Here is a 25836-nt window from a genome sequence, read left to right on the forward strand (position 1 = left end):
AACCTACTATATATATTCTCAAATAAAAAATAATAAAATTAATACTTTATATAATATTTTGTTACACTTACTATAATATTGGAATATAATTATAGCTTTTTAATTAATTAATTAATAATAATAATAATAATAACTTTAAGAATAATAAGAAAAATAATAACATTAATAATAATAAGTTATCCATTTCTTAGTTACCTTTTGATTAACTAAGACAAATTATAACCTACTAAATACATTCTCTAATAAAAATAATTAAACTTAATACTTTATATAATATTTTGTTACACTTACTATAATATTGGAATATAATCATAGCTTTTTAATTAATAATAATAATAATAATAATAATAATAATAACTTTAAGAATAATAAGAAAAATAATAACTTTAATATAATAATAACAAAAATAACTATTTTACCATTAAAATGACGTAGTTTTGATGTAGGGGAGGTTTAAATGAATCCAAAACCAAAACTACGTCGTTTTAGCCTAGGGTTGGATTTTAATCGCACAAACAACAAACAGAAAGTTCTCTCAAACTCAACTCAATCAAACGTATTCTCTCCTCCCTCCTCCCTTCCCTGCGCCGCTCGTTTTCTGCACTTCTGCAGCCACAATCGTTCTTTATACCTTCGTTTATACCTTCCCTCCCGTTGCTTTCGTTCTAGGCCATCGCCTCCGCAGCAGTCGTGCTCTTCAGCCACAGGTTCGCTCTTGATTTTTTTATTTCGTTCTCAGTTTAATTTTTTTTTCTCGTTTTGCTTCGTTCCTTTCTCTCTCTCTCTCTCTCTCTCTCTCTCTCTTTCTCTCTCTTTATTTATAAACACATATAAACAGACAGAGAGGAGGAATTGTTGAATTAATTGATGGGTTCAGCCGAGATTATTTGCATATTGTCTTATTTTTTCGTTTATGGGTTTTGTGCATGTTTTTTTGTTGAAAATTTATATATATTAAGTGAAATATGATATGTTTGGGTTGTTAATTCAAAGTTTGGTTTGTTTTTAATGATTAAGATTGTCTAGAGATACTGAGAATGATTAAAAGGAATCTGCTTTTTGTACAAATGTGAAAGCAAAACATGTTAACAAGTTTAATTTATTCCTGTTTTTATTTTTTTACCATGAGATATTTATACAAACCTAACAAGTTTAACAAGTTTAATTTGTTCCTGAACTTTTTTTTTAGTATTTTGTGATTTTATATAGGGCTGTATTTTTCTTTTTGAGAAGCATATAGGGCTGACTTGATAGCTTAAACATCTAAGTGTTTTAGTCATATTGCTAGACTTTGAATTTGCTAGTTCAATTTGCATACTTGTTTATCCGATAGAAAATTTACCAAATTATTATAATGTCAAAGTTTTTATTTATTTATTTTTCAGATGAAGAAGATGATGTTGATTGTTAATCCTTGCAATCTTGGTTCTTGAAAAAGTGGAGTTCAAGAATTATGTTTGTATTAAGAATATTATCTTTATGTACATGTTTTTTTTTTTTTGTAGTGTTGTTTTTTTAATGTACTTTTTAATTCAGTAATTTTTTTATTGACATAGTTTTTGTTATGTTTTATATGGATATAGTTCTCATTATAATTTGTTATAGTTTAGTATTATTATATTTTAATTAGTTTTTAGTTTGTGGTTGATATTATTTTTATTGAATTTTAGTAGATGTTTGATTGTCAAATTGTTTAATTGAGAATTGAGATATTAGTTTGAATTGCAATTCTTTTGTTTTATTTTAATATTGCTATGTACTGTTGATTGAGAATATTACAGGTTAATTTGTTTTATTATTTTGAATATTACAGGTTAGGTTGTTTTATTATTTTGAAGTTGAATTTTAATGTATTTTTTATGCATGTTTTTGTTACACTTCGGGTTCGGATTCGGGTTTCATGCAGGTTCGGGTTTGATGGATTGAATAAATATGTGATTAAACGGTTATGTAAGCGGATTCGGCAGTATGTGGGTATTTCTAAACGAATTTGGGACGGGTTTGGGTATTATTGGTTTATTCCTTAACGGATTCAGGTAGTTTATTTTTGCGGGTACCGCCCGGTGCCTATCCTAGCTGCGTGTCCTATATGTTATGTGTTCAAGGTTTAATATTAAAAAATTTCACAAAATGGTTCAATAGAAAATTCTAGTAAAAAGTAAGGGTGCTTTTATTCACCTTTTCTACGTGTACATATAAGAATAACACTGTAGTTTGAACTATAACACTAAAAACATGTTGTTGGATCTTAGAAAAAAAAAAAAAAACATGTTGGAAGCAACCTCACAAATTACAAGTTACCACCACCCTGCTCTTTTTTGGATCTTCTATTTTGTGAAGAATAACAGTGGTAGAGAAGAAATTATTTATTGTTCTTTCTCTTCCTCGGCAGGCATATAAACTAGTCTTTACATAAACCTTCTACAACAAACGCATAACTGTAGTTGCTCCTGCTTGCACTTTCAATTTTGAATTGAAGCTCAATTGAAAACCCTAGCTGTAGTTGCTTCTCGTTCTCTCGCCTTACATCTACTTGAAGAGGTTTGAGATTTCTTTTAATCGGAGATTTTTAGAAAAATTTGTCGACTTGGTGTTTGATTTTGTTTGTTCTATTTCATTATATGGTGCAGAGAAAATGGGAGACAGTGATTTGAAGACATGGGTATCTGATAAGTTAATGTCATTGCTGGGCTATTCGCAGAATACAGTTGTTCAGTACATAATCGGCTTATGTGAGTCACTTTTGCATATTTATGTCATATAAAGAATGATTTTGATGTATAATATATTGAATGTGTTGAGTTAAACAGAATACGGTTCTGTACTTTGTACAACTAAGGTTTTAGTGTATAATATGTAGAATCGATTGAGTTTGTGCTTAATCTTACTTCTATGCAGCTAAACAAGCAAATTCGTCAGCTGATGTAATGGGCAAGCTAGCAGAATTTGGATTTTCATCATCAACAGAAACCCGTGCTTTTGCTGAACAACTTTTTTCTAGAGTACCTCATAAACAGTCTGGTTTAAGTGTGAGTTCTTAGTTGATGAATGATGATGGACTTGTAAGTTTGGATAATGGCTTATGGCACGTTAAATTGTATGGTTAATTAAACAAGACATATCCATGCTTTTCTCTCCAGCTTTATCAAAAGCAAGAAAGGGAAGCTGCTATGTTAGTGAGAAAACAGAAGAGTTACACAATTTTGGATGCTGCTGATGACGATGATAACAATAATGGTGTTGCTGGTGTTTCTAATAACAAATCATCAGTCGCAGCTGCTTCCGAGCCTAGAAGAGCTGATACACACAAGAAAAGATTTAGGAAGAAGATTGGCAGTGAAGAGGATCAAGAAGATGAGGCAAATTGTTATTCTTTTGTTCATTTCTTATAGTAAGTTGTTGAACAGTGCTGTTTTTAACATCAAGCATTTTTTACTTTTTGATAAAAATGAAATGATGCAGTTGCTCAAACAAGAAGAAGAGAGGCATGTTAGACAGCGGACTTCTCCGGATGAAGATGATGGTTCTGAGGTATTCTGTAATTCTTAGAATTTGAACTAAAGAAAGCTATTCCATGCGTTTAAGTAGCTAGATACTCATAATCTATAATGGGTTCTATTTTTATTAATCACCTCGAACACAAGTACTTGAATTAAGTCTGTAATTTGCTGCATATTTAGCTTTGTTCTTTGTTAGTTTCTGTAAAATTTAAATATGGCATTTATATCTTTCTGCTTGCAGTCTGAGGAGGAAAGATTGCGTGATCAAAGAGAAAGGGAGCAATTAGAACACAATATAAGAGAACGTGATGCTGCAGGGACTCGGAAGGTACACATTTAACTTTAATGATCTAAATTGGCATTTCCATTTCGTATTCTATTATTACTAGGATTTGCAGAGACTTGCTATTACTGTCATAATCTTTTATGCAAAGAATTGTAATTTTGTTAAACAATCTTCTGTTAAATGCAACCTTGAAACATTTTTCTGGATTTTTGACGTATACGTGTAAAATGAGCTGATTAGTACTGATTCTGTTACTGGCCCACTTGACATGGGATAAACTTCACTAGAATAACCTGTATTGTGGAATGGGCTTAATTCCTGCCAACAAATCATATTCTTGAACATTTTTAGTTTTATGTCACTGATATTGTCATTTTGGTCTATTTTTAACAGCTAATAGAGCCGAAGTTAACAAAAAAGGAGGCAGGTATAACATCTTAAATGTCATGTAAACAAATCACACTCTTAAGAATCCTTTATAATTCATTTGAATTAAGTTATCTTTCGTCTCCATTACCCCTTCTGTTTTGCATCTTTGGTGCTATAGAAGAAGAAATTCGAAGATCACATGCTTTGGAGGAAGATGGCATCGATACTTTGAGGTGTGTGCTTCAGTATTTGTTGCTCTCTTTATTTTCTTTTTGTGTTTGCATTTTTTAATGAGTGAGCAGCTCTAATCCTATTTCTCGTCTTCTTTTCAGAAAAGTGTCAAGACAAGAATATCTGAAGAAAAGGGAGCAAAAGAAATTGGAAGAACTCAGGTATCTTAAATTAAAATCTAGTTGTCACCTAATTTACAAATTTTCTGTTGTCTTGTTTTAGTCATTCTGCTTATGGACTAGATTGTTGGATCCTCAACATGAAAAAGAAAACAAAGGGAACATACTTGAGGTGATTAGTTGAAAAATTTTGGAATTTCTAGGTGCAAATCATAGTTGTCAAAAGAAATCCATTCATAATAAAGCATCATCAAATATTATACTGAAGATAAATAACCACTAGCAGTCTAGGTCGGGAAAACATGAAAGATTCAAGAGTGTGAATAAAAGAAGTAACAATTTTATGTTCATACATCAGTCATCAAAAGAAAATAAAGGTACAAAGTTCATGTTGAGACTGAGAAGGGTGGAAATGGAGGAACAAAGATGAGAAAGAAAGATGATGGGGACATCAAACGATTGGGCAGAGAAGAAAGATGAAAGAATCAGGACAGTAAGAAGGAAAAAAGAAAAAGATGAAGAAGCAGACATAGGATTGGCCTGGAGAAAGTGGTGGGTGCATCAGATGCATGACAAAGGCATAACACATTAGCAGTAGTTGTAGAAGAAGAAGAAGAAGAAGAAGAAGAAGAAGAAGAGGGCTGTATGAGGATGGCTGTGCATGGTTCCTGAGGGGGCTGAATCAAACCGCAGAAATGAACTAAATTAGAACTGAAAACAACTGTTTTATAAGAATTCAAACCAGAACTGGAAAAAAAAATTTTGTTGGTTTTGGTTCTGATTCTCACTAAGATTCGAATTGGAATTGAACCGAAATCATACCGGACCCAAACTGAACTAGAGCTGAACTGAAGAACCAATTAATAAATATGTAGTTTTTAATTTTTAGATTTATTATTTAATTTAAAACTTCAGAACAACCATTATTTTTATTATTTAAATTGAAAAATATATTATTATCTGCTAGTAAATATTAAGGTGAGGTGAGACTCTAGTTGTAATTGATTGGAATACTCTTTATTAATTAACAATGAATTTGATATTTAGGGAGGAAACTGGAATTCAAATCAATTTTTAATTTAAGCATGCGCTTTTACTATATAAGCTTTTTTATATTATAACCTACAAATTAGTAAACAATATTACTTCTGCATATATATATATATATATATATATATATATTACCAAGTGATCATATAACTGCATTAGTATTCTAATGGTGTTTTAATTATAGCTTTTCTAATAATAGTTTGTATTAATATCATATTTAATTCTATAATTACAATGATTCTAATTATAAATAATATTTTAATAGCACTATAATTAATTGTAACATTTCTAGTTACATGTGTACTTTATATTATATTTAATATTATTACAACAACTAATTTTGATAATAGTATAATTATTTTCTTTCTAATAGCTAGTAATGATAATTTTAATAATATTATAATTGTTGTCTTTCTAATAATTAGTAATAATAGTAGATTGTTAATGATAATAATAGTAGATTGTTAATGATAACATGGTTACTAATATTTATAATTAATAACTAACCCTTAACAATCAAACCCACGTAGTTTTTGTACTTGAGCTCAAGTTAACCAACATCGAAACTGTATCACTTTAGTGTAGGTTTTTAAAATGAAGATATTATCAGTGTAAGGTGACATTTTCACTATTTTATTGGACAATAATATTAAATTCCATTATTTTTTAAGACTTAGTTATATTGTTAGTGTTTTAATTTCTTTATTTTTAATATTTTATTATCTGAAATAAAAAGAAATTATTAATACGTTTTTCCTTTAAAAAAAAAGAATACAATTATCAATTATTAATTATGATTTAGTATTATATTGTAATTTTGTACTATTATTATAATTATTATGGATGAGTTTTTCTTTTAATTATCTTGTATTTGATTTTTTTTTTTTAATTTAAAGGAAATGCGGTATCAATGTGGAGAGTAGTGTATTAATTTTTAATCCGCGGGGGGGGGGGGGGGGGGGGGGGGATTGGAATTGAAACCAAAACTGTAGAACCGGAACTGAAGAACCAAATTGGAAGTGAATCGAATTCTAGTTCCGGTTCCTAAGTTAATTGGTTCTGATTCTGGTTCCAAAATTTAAAAAAGCCGAACTATGATTTTGGTTCTGGTTCTTCTCAAGAACCAAACTAGAACCAAAACCATACAACCTTAGGAGGTGGAGGCTATAAATGTTGAGCAAATAACAAAGGCATAAACTAAAAACATCCAACATAAGTAGAACAAGTAAAGAGTAAAATTAAAAGAACAAAAATCCCTAAGCCCCTGAGGCATGCGCCTTGGTGCCTAGACATAAGCCTTAGGCATGGCACCTTAGGCATGACTTGTTCAGCTATGTTGTATATTTTCTTGCTTAAATAAGTAAAATACCCTTAGTCTCTTGAGAGACATGCTGAGACACCTAGATGTGTGGCCATAGTTATTGCAGGCGCGCCTCAGGCTCACCTTACTTAAGGCTCAAGGGCTTTCGCCTCAACAGTTCTCAGGCGGGTGGCTTCACTCAAGCTATAGCCTCTGGGCAAAAGCGTGCACGTTTTTTGCCTTTTTTTTTTTTTGCCTAAGGATCGAGAAAGGCGCGACTTTCTAGTTTTTGTTTTCCAGAACAAGTCACCTAGGGTTTTCTTTCGATAGAAAGCTATCTAGCCAACATCTGCTTACACAAAATAAATAAATTAATAAAAGAGATAAAATGCAACACAAAAATTGGTGATGTGCTTTGTGATCCAACCTCCTCTCCATCATCTAGCACTCACCTCTTGCAATCTAGTCTTTAGCCCACATCCATTCAGATTTGCGTCTTTCAATTTCTCCTCCTATATTTGCTTTCTACTTTTTTGTCTTAACTCTAATATCTTAATATATAACTTGTCATGTTACCATTTTTTTTTCTGATTTATGTGTGTTTCTTTCCTTGTCTTTCTAATTATTTTCTCTTTTTTTTTTAATATCTTAAAATATATTTTTCAGATTTATGTATTTTATTTTATTTTTATTTTTTCTTTTTGCACCTCACTTCACTCGGGCGCGCGCCTTCGCCTGGAGGCTAGTGCCTAGGCTCCACATCCCTTTGTGCCTTAGTGCACCTTGCACCTTTATTTACCATCCGTGTGACTTGGGGTGTCACCTCTAGGCTTTGGTTACCTCAGCATGCCTTTGTCAACTACTGCAAATTCAGTTGCTTAGCCTGCAGGATTTTGCTTTTTGCCTTTTAATCTTTATTGTTTTTAATTTTTGCACGTCTGTTTCAGAGATGATATAGAAGATGAACAATATCTATTTGATGGTGTGAAGCTCACTGAAGCAGAAAATCGTGAACTAAGGTAATATATTTGATTTGTTTCTGTTGTACATTGTACCCTTTCAATTCAAATTCCCTGTATATGTATACTTGCCTTTCGACATTCTCCCCCTCTTTTCTTTTCACCCAAATGTGGCCATAAACTTAGAGAAGTTACAAAATTTCTTAGAAAAATCCAAGAGTTTGTGTTGATCTTTCTAACTTTATGGTGTGATTTTAGCAGGTGCATACAAATGAACAATGACTTAATTCTCATTTCCAATGCCTTCCTTTTTCTTTTTTCTTGTCTTCTCCTTCCTCCTTCTCTCTATCTGTATTGAAATTTGTGTGATTAATTATTAAACATTCCCAATCTTGTTTGCTGTCATAGGCTAACATGCAATTCTAACCCTTTTAACCAGTGAAGTTATTTGCTATAGCATACAAGACAATAAGCATCATTGATATCTTATTTGGCAGATACAAGAGAGAAATATATGAGCTTGTAAAGAAGAGATCAGAAGCACCAGACGACGCAAATGAGGTAATTAATCATTTGTTTAGATCTTTTCTCGGGTGTTGTTCCATATTATGTTTTTGTTATTTTTGTCATTTATCTGTCACAATAATACGTGTTTTATCAGGATTGTAAAATATAACTCTCAAATTTTCTTGATGCAATGATTTCTTTTTATTAGAGTAAACTGGTTGTTGTTATGAGTACTCACATCTTTGTAATTATTGAATGTGACAATATGGAGTTTAGTGGCAAATGCTTGAGGTTTTCAATGTTCTAAAGCCGTCAAATAGATATTAGTATCATTCTTTTCCCCTTGGAAAATCGAGAGATGACCATTTGACAATATCTGTAATCTAGATCGTTATTCTTATATAATCACAAATACTTTACTTTCTCACCTTTATATAATTGTAAAGTTGTACAAGGCCATATAACCCTGAAAGCCACTTTAATGTATGAATTGACAAAATTGATATTGCAGCAGTTGAAAAAGTTCTTCAAGGAGATATCAGAAAAATTATTGCTCCAATGTAATTGCTAAAAGTAAGGGCAATGTCTTTGAGGATCTAAATATTGTTAAAAATAACCGACTCAAAAAGGAGAAGAAGATTAAGTTTTTGACTATTTATGGTTGAATGTCTATGCTGCATTAACTGATTCCAATGGAAATTTTTAGTGTTGTAAAGTTGATCAGGGTTCTAATGGAAATTTTTAGTGTTTGACAGAGTGAAATCAAAATTCAATCTTGTAGGAAATGAAGAGAGAACTGGAGGGAGGAAAAAAATTCTAGGTTATAATTTCTCTACATACTTTTTTATATATATTCCCATACGTGGGTGATTTGTGGGAAAATGAGGTGACTGTTCTTGTTCTGTGCTACTTTTCAAAATGTGAACATCATAATGTAGATTTACGATACTGGTATGACTTTATCAGGTTCATAGTATTGGAGGTTATATTCCTTTTGGCTCTTTCTTCCTCCCTCTTTTTCTTTGCAACTTATGGTAATGATTTGAGTTGCTTGATTCCTGAAAGGAACTAGGTTTAGGATCCTCAAGAAATCCCTTCTCTTAAACTAAATCTCTTCTCTCAATGCCCCTATTATCCAATATAACAGGAAATAAAATGATTATATTATTCTAAAATTTGATTTCCTAGTTTCATCTTCCCTCTGCATTTTTTTGCCATTTTAATCGAGCTGACAGATTAACTTAGATTCTCTATCATGCATTTCATCTATGTTCTATTTATACATGTTTTTGTGGTCGTTGTGTAACTGTTTATAACAAATTATATGCTGTCCTACATTCTTTATGAAAACGCAGTACAGAATGCCGGATGCATATGATCAGGAAGGGGGTGTTAATCAAGAGAAGAGGTTCGCTGTTGCTTTGCAGCGCTATAGGTCAGTTGGAAATGGAATGCTACTCTTGATCAAGAGCACCAAATAGTTTTACACATTACATAAATTGTTTTCTGTTAGAAAATTTTCATCCTAGTAATTAACATTACTGTTTTCAATATTCAACTGTTGGTCTGTCTTATTAAGATTATCTTTTACTGTTTTTCATAGGGACCCTACTGCTGGTGATAAAATGAACCCATTTGCAGAGCAGGAGGCTTGGGAAGATTATCAAATTGGTAAATTCGGGAAGGTTTTAGCATTCTTTTTGCATCTCTTTGTTGCTACTAAGTTTTGAGACTAATTCTGAAGCCTTCATCATCCTCCAGGGAAAGCATCATTGAAGTTTGGTTCAAAGAATAAAAAGCAAATATCTGATGATTATCAGTAAGTTGAAATATCCTTTGACTCACAAAGTTGATGGAACTTTTGACCAAGCATTTCTTATTTTTTCATGTTTTACATTCTTGTTCGGTGGTTTCAACATTGTTTCATTTTTTCTTTTCTTCTGAATTAAAATGTTCACATATGTTCTTTTGTATGAATACACATGATTAGCACTTTCTAAATATGGCTTAGGTTTGTGTTTGAAGACCAGATTGAATTCATCAAGGAATCAGTTATGGATGGTGACAAGGTAGATCTGTTACTAGCTTAATTATCTAATAATGGATGCCCAGTTTTCTTCTAAAAGTCACATATAATTGCACTACCTTTTTGGATTTGCAGTTTGATGATCAATTGCATGCTGAGTCACTGGATGAGTCTAGGGGAAAAACTGCATTGGAGAAGCTTCAGGTGTATATTTTATTGTCTATCTATATTTTTACTTTTCTTTTCCTAGTGGGGTTTGTGTTATTTTTTAATCTCCCCCAAAGTCACTTGAAGCGAATTTTGCCACTAAAGAATATGTGTTGTGTGTTAGGAAAAGCCTCAGTTTTAGCTTCCTAAAAGTCTGTATGGGGTATACCTTCAATTTTCTTTTGCTGTTGCTATTTGGAAGAACACAAATAGTTAGTGTTACAATGTTAGTTATTTCAGCTTTCAGGGGAAACTCTTTGCTCCTAATGATTTAATTATGACCTCGTATTAGCACTTGACAAAAGTCTATAAAATGAGTCAAGTCATCAACTCATTATAGACCCCTTGCTTCTTTTGCCACTAGTCTTTCTGTCATGCACTTATGTTCAAATTTATGTTGATTACAAAAATACCATAAAATTTTATTAGTAATAATAGTGTAATATCTAATTTCGTACTTTTATGTTCTTAGATACTGGTACGATATTGACTACTATATTGAAAAATAGTGAACATCAAGTGTATTTTAAAAATTTTAACTAACTATAAAATGTTGTAACTGCATTATTAATTGTTGTTCGTGCTTGCCACATTATCTCTATCAATGTATTTAATTTATGATATTAAATTATAAAATAAATTCATTTATGAATCCAGTAGCAGTTTACTAATGTGTGAGAAAACTGCAAAACCACAAGAGTATAAATATGTATAAGGGATTTATCAGATAGCATATCTCCTCCACTGATCTAGACTGCATTTGCTCAAACCCCATAACTAAAACTAAAAGAAAGGGTGACAAAAGGTTTCCTTAACAAAGAAATTGCAAAGAGAAATAAATGTAAAGGGCATAAATTGGGCAATATAGAAAAGCAAGGTAAATACCAGCATTTCTTTTTAATCCATTTGCAATTGAACCATCAAAATATTCAGACTTATTTATCGTCTTGGAATATGCAAGACACAGAGCCCATTTCCCAAGGACACAGATGAGAAAATCCCAACAAATATGTCCAAAGACTTTCTTTCTACCGGGTTGATTAATCACTGCCCGACTACTTTTATACGAACCCATATTTTAAGGATTTGTTCTCATTCATGCAAAGCTATGGATGAGCCCCACAACTTTGCCAATTGCCTCCTTAGTCTTGAAACAAGCACTTTAGAAATCAGATTGTAAAAGCTGTTGGTAACACTGTTTAGTTGATAGCCTTTGTTTTCTTTTAAGGAATTTCACTTTTTGTAGTAAGAGCCTAATTAACTTTACCTTAATTGTGATACTCATGCTACAAGCCTCTAACTAGACCCTTAAAGGCATTTGCTTTAAGCCACATATTTTCAAAATGGAAGGGATTAGGAACCAGGGATCTAGCATCCACATGAGGGAGAATAGGTTGATGACTTGGTAGGAGCTTTCAGACCGCATTTTGATGTCATTCTACCTATTTGCTGATATCAAGAAATTGTCGATGCAGGGCAAGGAAGGATTCTCCCTAGAGTTAGACCAAATAAAATCTGTACATCATATATAAATAGATTGTGTGGAAGATATTCTCTACTGTTGGTATTTACTTTTGGTATAAACATCCAAACAGTTATAGATGGCATATATCATATAACAGATTTTTTGTTCTCCTTGTTATTTTCTTTCATTGAGAATTCGCATTCTTGGTGCCCTTATTTTGACTCACTTAATACATGGTTTCTGTTAATTGTTTTCCTAAAATTGAATTGGATAAGAGTTTGATTGTTACATTTAGCTACAGTGTAATTTGAAATAGAGAAAATTGCCATGACATTATTAGGAACTTAATTATCTTGCATTTCTAGTTATAAAGCTGATGAAAGTGAGAATCGTGTAGCTTTTTCTTGATGAGGGACTTGTTTTTTGGTAATCCCATTCCCAAGGTTTTGGGATGGCTGGTTAACTGACAGGGATTGGAACTTGTTTGCCTATCTCCTGGGTTCTACACATATCTGACATTCTAGCTTTGTGGTGAAATTAATATGCCCTTGTCTCTGGTTTTCATTTGGATTTCTGAGTTGAACTCTTGCTTTAGGTTACATCTGCTGGAGGACCTAGCAGAGGGAGGTCGTTAGGTGTGTTGGGTACCTGATATGGATTGTTGGCTCATCTCACAACTGCTGAAACTTTAAGGATTGATAATCAATATGCAATTTGGTTTGCAAATTATGTTCAGTTTATGATTTGATGTCTTCTAATTTTTCATTCAAAAATACAGAAATGGCAAACTTACCCAATTAACAATCATAAATGTTGATATAGCGAACTTGCCCAATTAAAAATGCAAATTATGAGGAGAAGCACATCTAAAATAGGCTGTATAAGCTAAAAGCTTCAATGTTGATGGATTTTGCACATACATTAATGATGATGGGCCTAAGACCATGTCTTGTAATCTAGTTTGGCATGTCGTATCCTCTAACAGAGAATGTCGCTAAAATATGTGAGATTTTTTTGTTATTATTTCAGGAGGAAAGGAAAACCTTACCTATCTATGGATTTCGAGATGCTCTTCTTGAGGCGATTGAGAGTTATCAGGTATTCAATTTTCCCTGATTACATTTTTAAGTTTTAATTTGAAATTAATGTCTTGAAACATGGCATATAAATACTAGTTGTGCTCAAGTCTGGGGCATAGTTTGCATGGACTAATCATTTTCAGATGTATTTAACCTGTGGTTATTTTGGTTAATTTCTACTGCAGGTTCTTGTTATTGTAGGAGAAACTGGTTCTGGAAAGACCACGCAAATACCACAGTACCTTCATGAAGCTGGATACACCAAGCGTGGAAAGGTATAAGTTTGTTCCTTGCCCTTTGGTTGATGGTAGATTTTGTTGGAGTTAGAACTATTGTTACCTTCTGTTGAACTTTTGAGTTTTTGTGATTTTGGGAATAATTTGTTACACACACACTGATGAAAGGTGCCTACTGATGTCTTAATGGTGGGATAATTTTGAGTAATCTTAGCGTTCAGGTTTAAAGAATAAGAAGCTTGATAATTAAAAGCACTGGCCAGAGCAAGAAAAATATAGGAAATTCGTTGCTACAAGTGGTAGCTCAGTAATGTAAAAAGCAACATATGAAGTCTGCATAACAGTAATGAAACAAATTCTGAATAATGAAATTGCTACATTATAATATAAAAATGCTTCCTAAATAAGATGATCCTAAGTGGGAAATGCATACAGAAGTAACAAATGTTTGAATTTTTGTAATTAAAAATTAAACCAAAGGGAATGATCTACTGGTGCAATTATTGTGGTAATATAAAACCAAATCTATTAGGCCACTTGCTGTTTAATGGTTACATTCTTTGTGACTTCTTCTGTTATTCTGTCAGTTGAATTTTGTGATTATTTATTCATAATTCATTTAAATTGATTCTTGATGATTTGAATGCTTCAGTGTTGTGTGCTTTAATGTAGTGTTGTGGAACTTGAAAACGACAAACACGTAGCACCGAGGTTTCTTTTGATCGTAGGTCTAAAGAATACATACTGAGAACAGTGAAAAACTGTTTGAGAGAGACATCCAATTAGACAGTGATAAAATCTAAAGAACCAAACAAAGTTTTCAGCATGTAGCCTGCTAGCTTTGTTCAAAAGATTGTTGCACTAAATTTGTCTGTGCAAATTCTAAATATTTAAATCTTAAAGAAGTGGCAGTGAGGCATTCTTAATTGGTAGCTCGACCCCTCTCTATAACTTATGATCCAGAGTTCAAAATCCTGCTGTCAACTACATGCAAATAGGTGCATGTATGTACTTATTTATGTATCTATATCATAAAAAATTTATGGTCATGACTAAAATTGTTGATCAGCAAACATACAACTTCAGTCCTATGGCCTTGTATAAAATTGATGATTCACCATTCATGTTTGGTACTTTTTGAAAAAAATTGAAGACCATGCTGGAGACTTATAAGTTTGTCTTCTTTGTCTCACAGGTCGGTTGCACCCAGCCAAGGCGGGTTGCTGCTATGAGTGTTGCTGCTAGGGTTTCTCAAGAAATGGGAGTCAAACTTGGGCATGAAGTAAGTCTTGTGCTTTCGTTGGTTATAAACTTCTGCCTGTTGTATTTCATGTTCCAAATCGTGCTGTATTCACTTCTCAATTGTTTCTGGTACAATTTTCAGGGATAATTATGTGCGACACCCTGAACTTTGTGGTTATTGAAAATTGATTTATATGCTTTCAAATTTATATGGTCAACTTAATCTTTAGTTTGGACTTTGATGACCATATTGGGTTTTTGTCGAGGAAGTTGGTCTAGGGTTTTAAATACCTAGAGAATTAACTTTAATTTAACACTAATAATTATTCAAAATGGTTAAACATTATGAGAGATTTTGGAGAAACATTTAATTATAATGTTGAATCTTTTTAGCTTTAATTTATACATTTATAATTATTGTTTGTGAAATTAAACAAAATTTCTTTTACTGCATAATTTTTTTTTTTGGGTATCCGTGTTTTCAATATTTCATGGGAAAATGCTTGAAAAGTTGAAAGAGAAATTTTAGTGAAATCTTTGCTTGCAGTGATCTATAAAGTTTAGGATTGGTATTTTCATGTTTACATCATGGAATTCAATTTTTAATTACAGCCAACTAATGATGCTTGGGCACTACCATGACCTCAAAATTATTGTCCTCTTCTGGAACTGGAGGCAAATTTTTGGTCTAAGAACTTGGTATCATTTTGATGTTTAGGGACCTTTTAATTGTACATATTATAGGTCTTTCTAATTGTTTGGGTTGATTTCACTCGTGGTTTCTGAACTTAAAAGACCTTTGCCTGTTCTAATTGACTTCCGATCACCAGAATGCTACGTGGCATGACTCGTGGAGTTTTTTTAATTAACTTAGATTTTCACTGATTAAAAAATTTCTCTCCATTTCAACATTTTTTTTTATTTTTTTATTTTAATTTTATTAATACAATAAAAAATTTCTCTATTCTTTTTCATCTCTTCTTATCCTTAATTTGGGAACATTAGCCGCCCGGCTACTACTTCTACCAACTCTGGCTTTGCCAATCAAGGATCCGACGCCAATCTCCCACTTAACTTTCGCCTTCACCTCCGGTTACCCGAGCCTGCACCCAATTTCCAAACGAACTACGTCGTTACATAACTTACAAAGTAAACGCACCTTGCCCAGACGACGAGCTTCTGAAAGCCAATGGACAATGCCGCCAATGAAGTCCAAATCGGGGTCGATCATTTTTCCGTCCATAGGCCATCTGATGCGAGTTTCTCTACAAATTTTGTTTTGGTGTTCTAGGGTTTACTCTCTGTCTTTCTTGGGTTTCTTCCAAATTTGTTTTCTTTGTTTAAGTTTTCACTCTAGTGGGGTTTTGACATTATTGAATTGAGTCATTTCAATTCTGGATTTTATATTTCTGTTGGTTTTTCACCTGAAATTTCTTTTGAAGCTGAGCCAACATCTTTCCTTCCGAGTTTTTATAAATTTGTTTTTCATTGTTTTAGGTTCTTTGTTGAAGAAATCTTTAATTTAGAGCTCTCTTGATCCAGTTTTGAAGTCAAGCCTTTTTCTTTCTTGTTATAGCACCTAAGGTTTGAAATTGGACCCTCTGTTCCTTGTATACTGGCTGGAAGCCTGAGCTCAGCTATTTTTCTCAAGTCTTGGGATTGTATTTTTTGGCTGTCTCTTAGATTTGTTATAAAGTCAAAAGCTTGAATGCATCTTTCATTGTGGAACCCTATATCTCATTTTTCTGCTCTAATCGAAAATTGCAACAAAATAAGCTTAGAGAGGCAGATGGTCTTGAAGAGGAATCTGAAGATGGGTTTAAGGTTGTCGAGTTCTTTATGAATTGTAATGGGTGGAGGGATGGAGAGAGGAAAGAGAGAGAGATAATGGAAACAAAAAAATAATAAAAAAAAGAGAGAAAATGCCAACATGGAAACAAGAGAAATCCAAGTGTCAGTGTCATATGGCATTCCGGTGGTCGGAAGTCAATCAAAACGGGCAAAGGTCTTCTTACCATTGTTAAATTAAAGTTGGAGCATCTTTAAGTTACAAATTGAAGGCAAGGCATTAAGTGCGTATCCCCTGTGTTCACGCACAACCAGTGAAATTCATCCTAATTATTCTAATAGCCTAAATTATCAGGTGTACTGTTCACAGCACCCTTTCCACATAGGTTTGTTCTCTTATACACTTAATCTCAAAGCTAAATCTCTATTTATTTTTGCATCCGTACAAACCTGCATTTCCAGATCCTTTTCACACCCTAAGACTGATGAATTGCTTGAATTCCCCACCATATCATTGTCAGGCTTACTTTAACATGTCTTACATCATTTGGCGCTGGGTGTAAATCATCATGATGTTGTGTTTATATGATTCGGCTTCATTGGCATGCGAAAAATTCGGAGACTGTATTTATTGCCTTGTGTTTTTATTACAGTCGGGAGTTGTATACCGTTATCTTTCTGCTGCTGAATGGACACCAGTAATTATTACCATTTTATTTTCAGGTTGGGTACTCCATTCGTTTTGAAGACTGCACATCAGAAAAGACTGTTCTTAAATATATGACTGATGGAATGCTCTTGCGAGAATTCCTTGGTGAGCCAGACTTGGCAAGCTACAGGTGAGTCTTGCTTTACTGGCTTGTTAATAGTGCCGATCTCTTGGTTTCACTGATTTACTCACATTGTGTAGCAATTTATTAGTGTCGTGATGGTGGACGAGGCACATGAAAGAACTTTGTCAACTGACATACTATTTGGACTAGTAAAGGCAAGCACATCCCTTCAGGCTTCAGTTTCATGATCATATAACGAACAGAGTGGCAAAGTTGTTCTCCATGCTTGTGTGAATTATAGCAGTTGGATTCAAGGGGAACTGATATTCGCCCTGGGTTTTCAGAAGGAAATATAGTTTGTTCATTGCCCGTTTTAATTTACCATTTGATGTTTGTGCATGGCAGGATATAGCCCGGTTCCGTCCAGATTTGAAGTTGCTTATTTCAAGTGCAACACTTGATGCTGAGAAATTCAGTGATTACTTCGATTCAGCACCAATTTTCAAAATTCCTGGAAGAAGGTTTCCTGTTGAGATACATTATACTAGAGCGCCAGAAGCTGATTACCTTGATGCAGCAATTGTAACTGCGCTTCAAATTCATGTGACTCAGCCACCTGGAGATATTTTGGTTTTCCTCACAGGTCAGGAGGAAATAGAGACAGCTGAGGAAATTTTGAAGCATAGGACCAGAGGTTTGGGGACAAAAATTGCAGAACTTATTATCTGCCCTATATATGCAAATTTACCAACAGAGCTTCAAGCTAAAATATTTGAACCTACTCCTGAAGGGGCACGAAAAGTTGTTCTTGCAACAAATATTGCTGAAACATCTTTAACAATTGATGGGATCAAGTATGTCATTGATCCTGGGTTTTGCAAGATGAAATCATATAATCCCAGGACAGGAATGGAGTCTTTACTTATAACACCTATTTCAAAAGCTTCGGCCATGCAACGTGCTGGCCGTTCTGGGCGAACAGGTCCTGGAAAGTGTTTCCGGTTGTACACTGCCTATAACTATCAGCATGACTTGGATGATAGTACTGTACCAGAAATACAAAGGACAAATCTGGCTAATGTTGTATTGTCTTTAAAGAGTCTTGGAATTCATGACTTGCTAAATTTTGATTTTATGGATCCTCCGCCTTCTGAGGCATTACTGAAAGCCCTGGAACTTCTATTTGCGCTGAGTGCATTAAATAAACATGGGGAGCTGACTAAAGTTGGTCGAAGGATGGCTGAGTTCCCACTTGATCCTATGCTATCTAAAATGATAGTTGCTTCTGACAAGTACAAGTGTTCAGATGAGATAATTTCTATTGCTGCCATGCTTTCCATCGGAAATTCAATATTCTATCGTCCGAAGGATAAACAAGTCCATGCTGACAATGCTAGATTGAATTTCCACACAGGAAATGTGGGGGACCATGTAGCTCTTCTCAAGGTTAATACATATGACATATGTGGTGCATGCACACAGAGAGAGGAGGGTTCTGGAAGGATCTTATTTTATGTCCTTTGTTTTTGTTCTTTTAGGTGTATAATTCTTGGAAGGAAACTAATTACTCGACGCAATGGTGTTATGAAAATTACATTCAGGTATGGCTGATATTTTCTCGGTGCATCATGATAGTAATATAGTATTTTAGTCTCACTGATGTTTGTATGAAGTTATGAGGCTTTGTTTGGGTATCTTATGAGTGCAAATGTAGGGACATTTAATATTTTTAACTTCTAAATTTTTAGTTATGTGAATTCGAAACAATAGTATATGGATGTGCAGGGTTCCTGTGACTCTTTTCTTTATTCCTTTGTTTGGATGAGAAATTAAATTAGGAAAGAAGGGAGGAGAAAAGATATAACTTAGCTATTGTAGAACGAGAGGAATGCAGATCAGGGTTGCAGTTAACTAGAGTGGGTTCAATGTAACTTGCTGAATTAGTCTCATATCGGTGTTCAGCTGTGTGTTTTGTGATAGACGACTAATGGTTTTTAAAAAGGGTTGAATCATGCATATTTAATATTTCAAGCTGGTGTAATACATTTACAATTGTTCATGGGTTTTAATCATCCCTTTGTTAGGCTTCATATCTGTATCTGTTCTTTGTACTTTTTATAACCTATAACCTTTAATCTTTCAAGGTGAGGAGTATGAAGCGGGCTAGAGATATTCGAGATCAGTTGGAAGGCCTTTTAGAAAGGGTTGAAATTGAGCTAACATCCAATTCCAATGATTTAGATGCCATAAAGAAGTGCATAACTTCTGGTATTTACAAGTGCCTTTTATTCCTAGGACCTACAAGTAAATATTACTTTCTTTTGATTTTCAGAATTGGATTTGATTTAAATATTATTTGCAGGTTTTTTCCCTCATTCCGCAAGGCTGCAGAAGAATGGATCATATCGAACAGTGAAACATCCTCAGACGGTTCACATACATCCCAGCTCAGGGTTGGCTCAGGTAAGGTGTCTGCATTATTTACTTTTATGACGAGCTAGGTGGCTTATTGCATAAGCATGTCGTGAATTAGGCCATACTGAAGACAGAAAACCAACCATGTGGATGAAAGAATTGAATATTGAATATTGAATATGCTTCACATGAAAGTTGAAGAATTGGGATTCGTTTTTGTATGTTGTGTTTGTTTGCTTTCAGGTGCTTCCAAGATGGGTCACGTATCATGAGTTGGTTCTTACGACCAAGGAGTACATGAGGCAGGCAAGTATTAAGATATATTATTCCACACGTTTTTCCCTTTTTAAGGGATTCTTTTGGCATGCATATGCCAGCATGGCTAAATTTCTGAAGATGAATTTGTAGGTAACTGAGCTGAAGCCCGAGTGGCTGGTAGAAATAGCCCCTCACTATTACCAGCTGAAGGATGTTGAAGATTGTAATCTCTCTCTCTCCCCTTCTCTATTTCGTATATCTTCTTTTTTTTTTTTTTTTTTTTCTATGAATAAATTTATGCCATTGGTTTTGATTGGCCTCATATCATAAATAAAAACAGCTCAGTTTGATGGGATAGCTGAGCAGAAAAGAAAAAGCATCTGAATGAGTTGAATAGGAAGAAAAATGAATGCCTTTTGCTGTGTGTATACATGCATGTGCGTGTGCATGATATGGGGTGCATTATGAAGTTAAATTCAAGTGCATTCATGTTTGAGATTACTTGACTCGTAATGTAGAAGGGCTTTTAACAATAGATCTACCATGCGGCTTGGACAGCGGCTTCGATCTGTTATAGTAATTTAGGAAAGAATAATTTTATTTGAGTACAGTTTCTTAATTTCTGTTTGAGGATGATTATGCCTTTCCAATGAAAATTACTAATTTCTTTATAAGATTAGTCTTTTTTTTTTTTTTTTTTCTAAAGAAAAATATTTAAAATTTCTGAGATTCAACATTTCTTAGATTATCAACACCTTGCAATCAGACAATTAACAATGAGAGACCAACTGCTTTTTATGATCTACACTAAACGGCCCACAACCTCTTCTCCTCATTTTTGCAAAAATATCCAAGAAAAACAAACTATTTCTTTGAGTTGGTTCTATTGCAAAACAATTTCTTAAAGAATTGTAGATTTTATTGGGAAAATTCTAATCTCAGCATTCTGAATGGTTTAGTGTGAGTTGGATCTGAGAAGTGGTTTTCCTTGATGGCAGTTTAACATTGTGTAAATTAAGTACATCAAACATTCTAATGATTTGTTTTGTTATATGAACTATGCTGTTTTAGATTTTAGTTTTTAGCAAATGCAAATTGGTTTTGGTTTTGATATCTCATTTGGTTGCTTGAATGTGGCAGCGGGATCAAAGAAAATGCCGCGGGGTGAAGGACGTGCATCATAGCTGGGTTCGTTAGAAATAACTTAAAAACTGTTAGTTCAGATAGGGCCTTGTTTAGCTCAGCAGGATGTTTACGATTCTTTGGCCGACCAGAAGACTGTAAATATAATTTTGTAAATTAGGTCGAAATGCTTTTACTGACAAGTAGATATCAGTTGATCTCTTGTATTTGCTCACTGACCATTTTGGGGTCACAATTAAACATTGTAAAAAATGCTTTTGATAATCCAGTCTCTGATATAGCGATATTGGATTTGTTACTGAAGAAGTTCGTTGCAATTACATTTGAACTATTACCCCTTTTGTTTTGAGACAAGTGGAATTCTGAGTCGCCGTCAGAATTGCTCTTTGATATGCTTCAACATTAACATTGTGCGACGGCCTGTCGTATCATGTTGACTTCTTGTACATCGACTAACAGGGGAGCACATGCACAATTTTACATGCAATGACAGGAGGGAGGGGGCTTGACACCCTAAAAAATTTAAACAATGGCTGATGAAAGTTCAAAAGAAAATAAGCAGCAGCAGCAGCTTAGTGGTTTGGATAATCCATTCTAAGTACTAAATATTGCTCATCTCCTTGGAACTTTTATCAGCCATTGTTCGAATTTAGAATTCAATTTATTACATAAAAATTTCTTAAAATGCTATTTATAAACATGTGGACTTTTTTTTACACCAAAGCATTCTTTCCTCCGACTTGGTTCTTTTTCCATTTGAACTTTATTTTCCCTCCTATCTATCTCTCCTTAATCGCTTAGCTTGATCAAAGCAACTCGGTGATGACTCTCTGAGTCAACTCGATCATTGCCACCAGTAATACTGACAATATCAAACATAACGCTGCTAAATCCCGCCCTTATCACTCTGTTTATCTCACTCTATTTGTCTATTCCAAAATCCAAACAACATCAATCATCAGTCTAAATTGTGCGAGATTATATCCCACTACAGAGCGTTGGAGAGGTTTGCGCTCATTCAAGAATAACACAACCAATTTCTTGCATTCAACGTTAATCTCTATAACCCCACTGCTCGCCCTTCTTACCGTCCACAGCCTCACAACAGCCGCCGATGTCCTCGTAGCGGCCAGAGTATTTGCTACTGCTGCCGCTTCTGGAATATTCTTATTCTCCTATTATTGATTTTTGTTGTTGTATGTCTGCAGCTGCTTTTTATATTCTCCACAACCCTCGCTGAGCGGAGCCAATTTTTTCATAGCAGGCGAAAATGTGTCTTCGTACGGACGGTGAATAAAAAATAAATTTAATTAAAAAAAATAAAAATAATGTAATTACATGGAAAAATATATTGCATGTGATCAAAATTTTTTTAAACAAAAATAGTATAAATAATAATAAAATAATAAAGATTTTTTTAGTATAAATAATAACTTTAATAGAAAAGAAATAATTTCCTAAAATTTACACATTAGAAATTGCAATGAAAATAAATATTAGTATTTAAAATTTTAAATATGTTGTTGTGATTTTAAAATTTAATTAATTCAATTTCACATTTTTTTGGAAAAAACTATTAAAAGAGAATATGAATTATAATATTAAATTCATTTTTTTGAATAAATTAAATATCATATGTGTTTATTCAATGAATTTAGAATTCTAAAATTTTTTCCAAGTTAATTTTTAATTAAATAGTAAATAATAAACAATTGAAATATAAATTTATAATACTATTGTATATTTTAATATTTATGTGAATTTTGTGTATTGATAGAATGAAATCAAATTCAAAACTAAAATTAAAAAAATATAAAATTAAATAACCTAAAATTAAAATTAATAATATAAATAGTTCAATAGTGTCACAACCCGAAATTATAGGCCGGACTGGCACAAGAACCCAGGTAAGCTTAAGGCCCTGGGGCTCGTAGTAAGCCTAAACTACCAAACCCATACACGCCACACAAAATCCCAAGAGCAGTAAGCTCAGTGAAAGAAGAGCGAGTTTTTCAACTCAGTGAATAATAATAAATAATGAATAATACAAGCATTCAAGAGAAAAGCATCCTAAGGTACTAAAGTGAACACACAACCAGTCAAGTATATGGCACAACCATCAGTACTTACAAGTAATTTCACCTTCAATTAATCAAACAAGTGAAAATTAGTCAGTGGCGTCACCGAAACCCCTGACGAGCCGTCCTCCCACATGGCTCGCCCTCTCAAACGCGTGCACCAGGGAACCGATCCCCCTTATATGGCCGACAGGTCTAACCCTTGACCAGCCCTCTCCTTTTTTTATACTCTCTTTTCTTTTCCATACCAACAGGCAGGCCATCCTGTGGTTTTCCATATCATATATCTTCAGATGCACACGGGGAGCCGATCTCCCCAAACATGGCCGACAGTATCGAAGACTACCCTCACAAACCCATGGTGACCCACTTCATTCCAATTCCACACAAACAAAGCACAGTAGTTTTACAACACAAATAATCAAACAATTGACTCAACATAATGCATCAAAGCAGTCCTCAATGCACAAATATAAAAGTATAATCACATACTAATAATGAAATAAAATAATGATATACATATAAAAATAAATATAAATAAATGATGTGTATGCAACGATGATATGCACTATTTATTATTACTCACAGTGATAGAGAAAAGAATATGTTCTGTTCATCCAACTTACCCGGGCATAAATATCCTTTAATAAAATCCTAATTTAGCCACTAAGAATCATTGCTTTAATTAAATTACAATTAGATGAATGTATCTTTTCAGTAATTAAATTCGCCACTTAAAAGCATATCAATTAAAGCTTTGTATCTTTTCCTCCATTTTGACATACCTATACCACTTCCAATTAACTTAATAAATAAATCTCTTATTATATTAATTTATATAAAATGGCACTAGCTTTCCAATAGTTGCTGCCTGTTAGAACAACGGGTCTTACTTTACTCAAATTTACATATTATATTTTAAGTAACTCGAATCACAAAATTTAATTCACGACCTCATTTGGTTTACAGTCAAACAACAGATATTAACTCAAAACTAAACTAACTTAAAAAACCAATTATTATATTATTTTTTGTATAGGAAAGAAAATTCAATTTTTATAAACCCACTGGATAGTAAAAAAAAAATTAAGGTTCCATCACATATTTAACCTAATCAAAATATATCCAACTTAACTCATCTAAAACTCAATTCATAATTCCTAATAATAATAATTTTGACGAAATTCTCTAAATTCAGCTGTAGAATCCAAGGCTAGGAGTTTAATCTGCACATTAATTCAATCTATACTGCAATCCTTTCAACTAAAATCAAAACTTGTGAATTCCACCTAAAAGAGTCAAAATATAGCTTACCCAGCAGCACAAACAGGCTGAAAATTGAAATTTTTTGGTTAAAAATGACCGGCAGTAGCAACAAGGCGCCAACACAGTCGCTGCCGCCGCTGACTTGACCAGAAACGGGTGGAGAGAGTGTAGTCCGGCCGGTCCTTGGCTAGGCTCGCCGAAAAATCGAGGAGGAACGCAGGTAACGCGACTGTACCTGTTGCGAGTCGCAATCGCAGCTCCTTGGTTTGCTGCGCCAGCCAGAACGGAGGGAGAGAGGGTCGGAGCTACGCCGTCGTTGAGACCCCCTGGCGTCGCTGGAGAGCCGAGGAGGAGACTGCGACGCGCTCCCGATCGAGGCAAGGTCGCAGCTCTTCCTGCGACTGTTGCTTTCACTGGAATCGAACGGAGAGAGGGAAGGAGACGTCGGAGCTGCTGCGGCGAAGGGGCGGCGGCGAGGAGGCGCTAGTCCTGGTGGTCGGAAAAATGAGAGGAGGAGAGGGGGAAGGGTGAGTCGGCGCTGAAGGGGTAGGGGGGTTTCTAGAATAGTTTGATTTAGGTTTTTAGGTCTTGGTTTGGTTTGATTCGGATTTGGTTCGGTCCAATTCATTGTTTTAGTATGTTTTTAATTTCCAATTGCTTTTCATTCGGGTTTTCAATTAATGTAGGGTTGATTCAACTATTTAAATTATATATTTGCATTTAAATGGTTAAGTTTAAATATGTTTGTATTTAAATGGTTAAATAAATTCGTAGGGTGTTAGTTTATTAAAAATTTTAAATGAAAAATTTTGAAAATAAAAATTTAGGTTGTTTCGATATAAACGAAAAATAATTTATTAAAATTATGGAATAATAATTTCTAAATAAGAATTAATAAATAAAAATTAATTTCTTCTAAAAAAATAAAAATTTAGTTAAGAGATTAAAAGTAAAAATAATTTATTAATTCTCTAAAAATAAAGGAGAATGATAAAGCAAAGAGTTTTTATTAATTGAACTCTATTAACAAATTGTCGTAAATCAATATATATAATAGTCAAGAAAGGCAGAGAAAGGAATTCAGTTACAATAATTAATGAAAATTATATGCTTACATACATTTCACCTAAGAACGTAGTATATGCATTTTAATTTGAGAGCTTATGCGTTCCATCATTGTATCAGAAGAATTTTTTTTTTCTTTAGGCTCAAAGAGTCTAAAAAAAATTAATCTAAGTTCAGTAAACAAATTATTAATAGTTGTCTAAAAAAATAGACTCATTGTAGAAGCAGCAACGAAGGTTTTAATTTTTCTCTAGGGTTTATTTCTTATATAGGCAGCAATACATTCTTTAATTATTTTCACAAGTTCTTAATTTTTTTATTATTTATCCTTTAATTTTTTAAATATAAAATTAAAATCTTTAAAAATATTTTGTCATCTCTAAATTTAATAAAAGTATCTTGATTAATCCCAACGTTTATCTTTCCTATTCCTACTTTTATATATATCACTATTATTATAAATTAAAATTCCTA

The 25836-nt window shown here is 33.4% G+C and overlaps 1 protein-coding gene across 5 annotated transcripts; it reads left to right on the top strand.

Moving 5' to 3' along the window:
- The first annotated feature begins 513 nt into the window (after positions 1-513).
- On the top strand, positions 514-21259 carry LOC105636104 (pre-mRNA-splicing factor ATP-dependent RNA helicase DEAH1). 5 transcript variants are annotated; one of them, XM_012219273.4, is made up of 30 exons: positions 567-707; positions 1386-1455; positions 2393-2541; positions 2631-2732; positions 2899-3029; positions 3141-3359; positions 3463-3531; positions 3742-3828; positions 4180-4213; positions 4334-4388; positions 4488-4547; positions 7803-7874; positions 8312-8375; positions 9677-9756; positions 9925-9992; positions 10083-10140; positions 10333-10390; positions 10483-10551; positions 13049-13117; positions 13284-13373; positions 14530-14616; positions 17088-17203; positions 17286-17352; positions 17543-18583; positions 18676-18738; positions 19282-19405; positions 19500-19600; positions 19796-19858; positions 19961-20033; positions 20951-21259. In XM_012219273.4, exons 4-30 carry the CDS (start codon positions 2636-2638, stop codon positions 20992-20994), a joined length of 3159 nt encoding a protein of 1052 aa, XP_012074663.1. In that variant the 5' UTR covers positions 567-707; positions 1386-1455; positions 2393-2541; positions 2631-2635; the 3' UTR covers positions 20995-21259. The 5 variants fall into 5 exon arrangements, with proteins under 5 accessions (XP_012074662.1, XP_012074663.1, XP_012074665.1 ...); XM_089722500.1 differs by lacking the exon at positions 1386-1455 and adding an exon at positions 1907-2036 and having other exon boundaries at positions 573-707; XM_012219275.4 differs by lacking the exon at positions 2393-2541.
- The last annotated feature ends 4577 nt before the right edge of the window (positions 21260-25836 follow it).

The sequence above is a fragment of the Jatropha curcas genome, chromosome 6 (assembly GCF_041381405.1).
Source record: "Jatropha curcas cultivar XTBG-Jc1 chromosome 6, XTBG_Jcur_1.0, whole genome shotgun sequence".
NCBI classification, from domain to species: domain Eukaryota; kingdom Viridiplantae; phylum Streptophyta; class Magnoliopsida; order Malpighiales; family Euphorbiaceae; genus Jatropha; species Jatropha curcas.

Bases quoted from the DNA above. Each gene is read 5' to 3' on its own strand.
- LOC105636104 (XM_012219272.3), top strand. From the start codon at position 2,636: ATGGGAGACAGTGATTTGAAGACATGGGTATCTGATAAGTTAATGTCA. The intron at 18,584-18,675 runs GTTAATACATAT...TTGTTCTTTTAG, and splicing joins ACCATGTAGCTCTTCTCAAG to GTGTATAATTCTTGGAAGGA. The intron at 19,859-19,960 runs GCAAGTATTAAG...ATGAATTTGTAG, and splicing joins CCAAGGAGTACATGAGGCAG to GTAACTGAGCTGAAGCCCGA.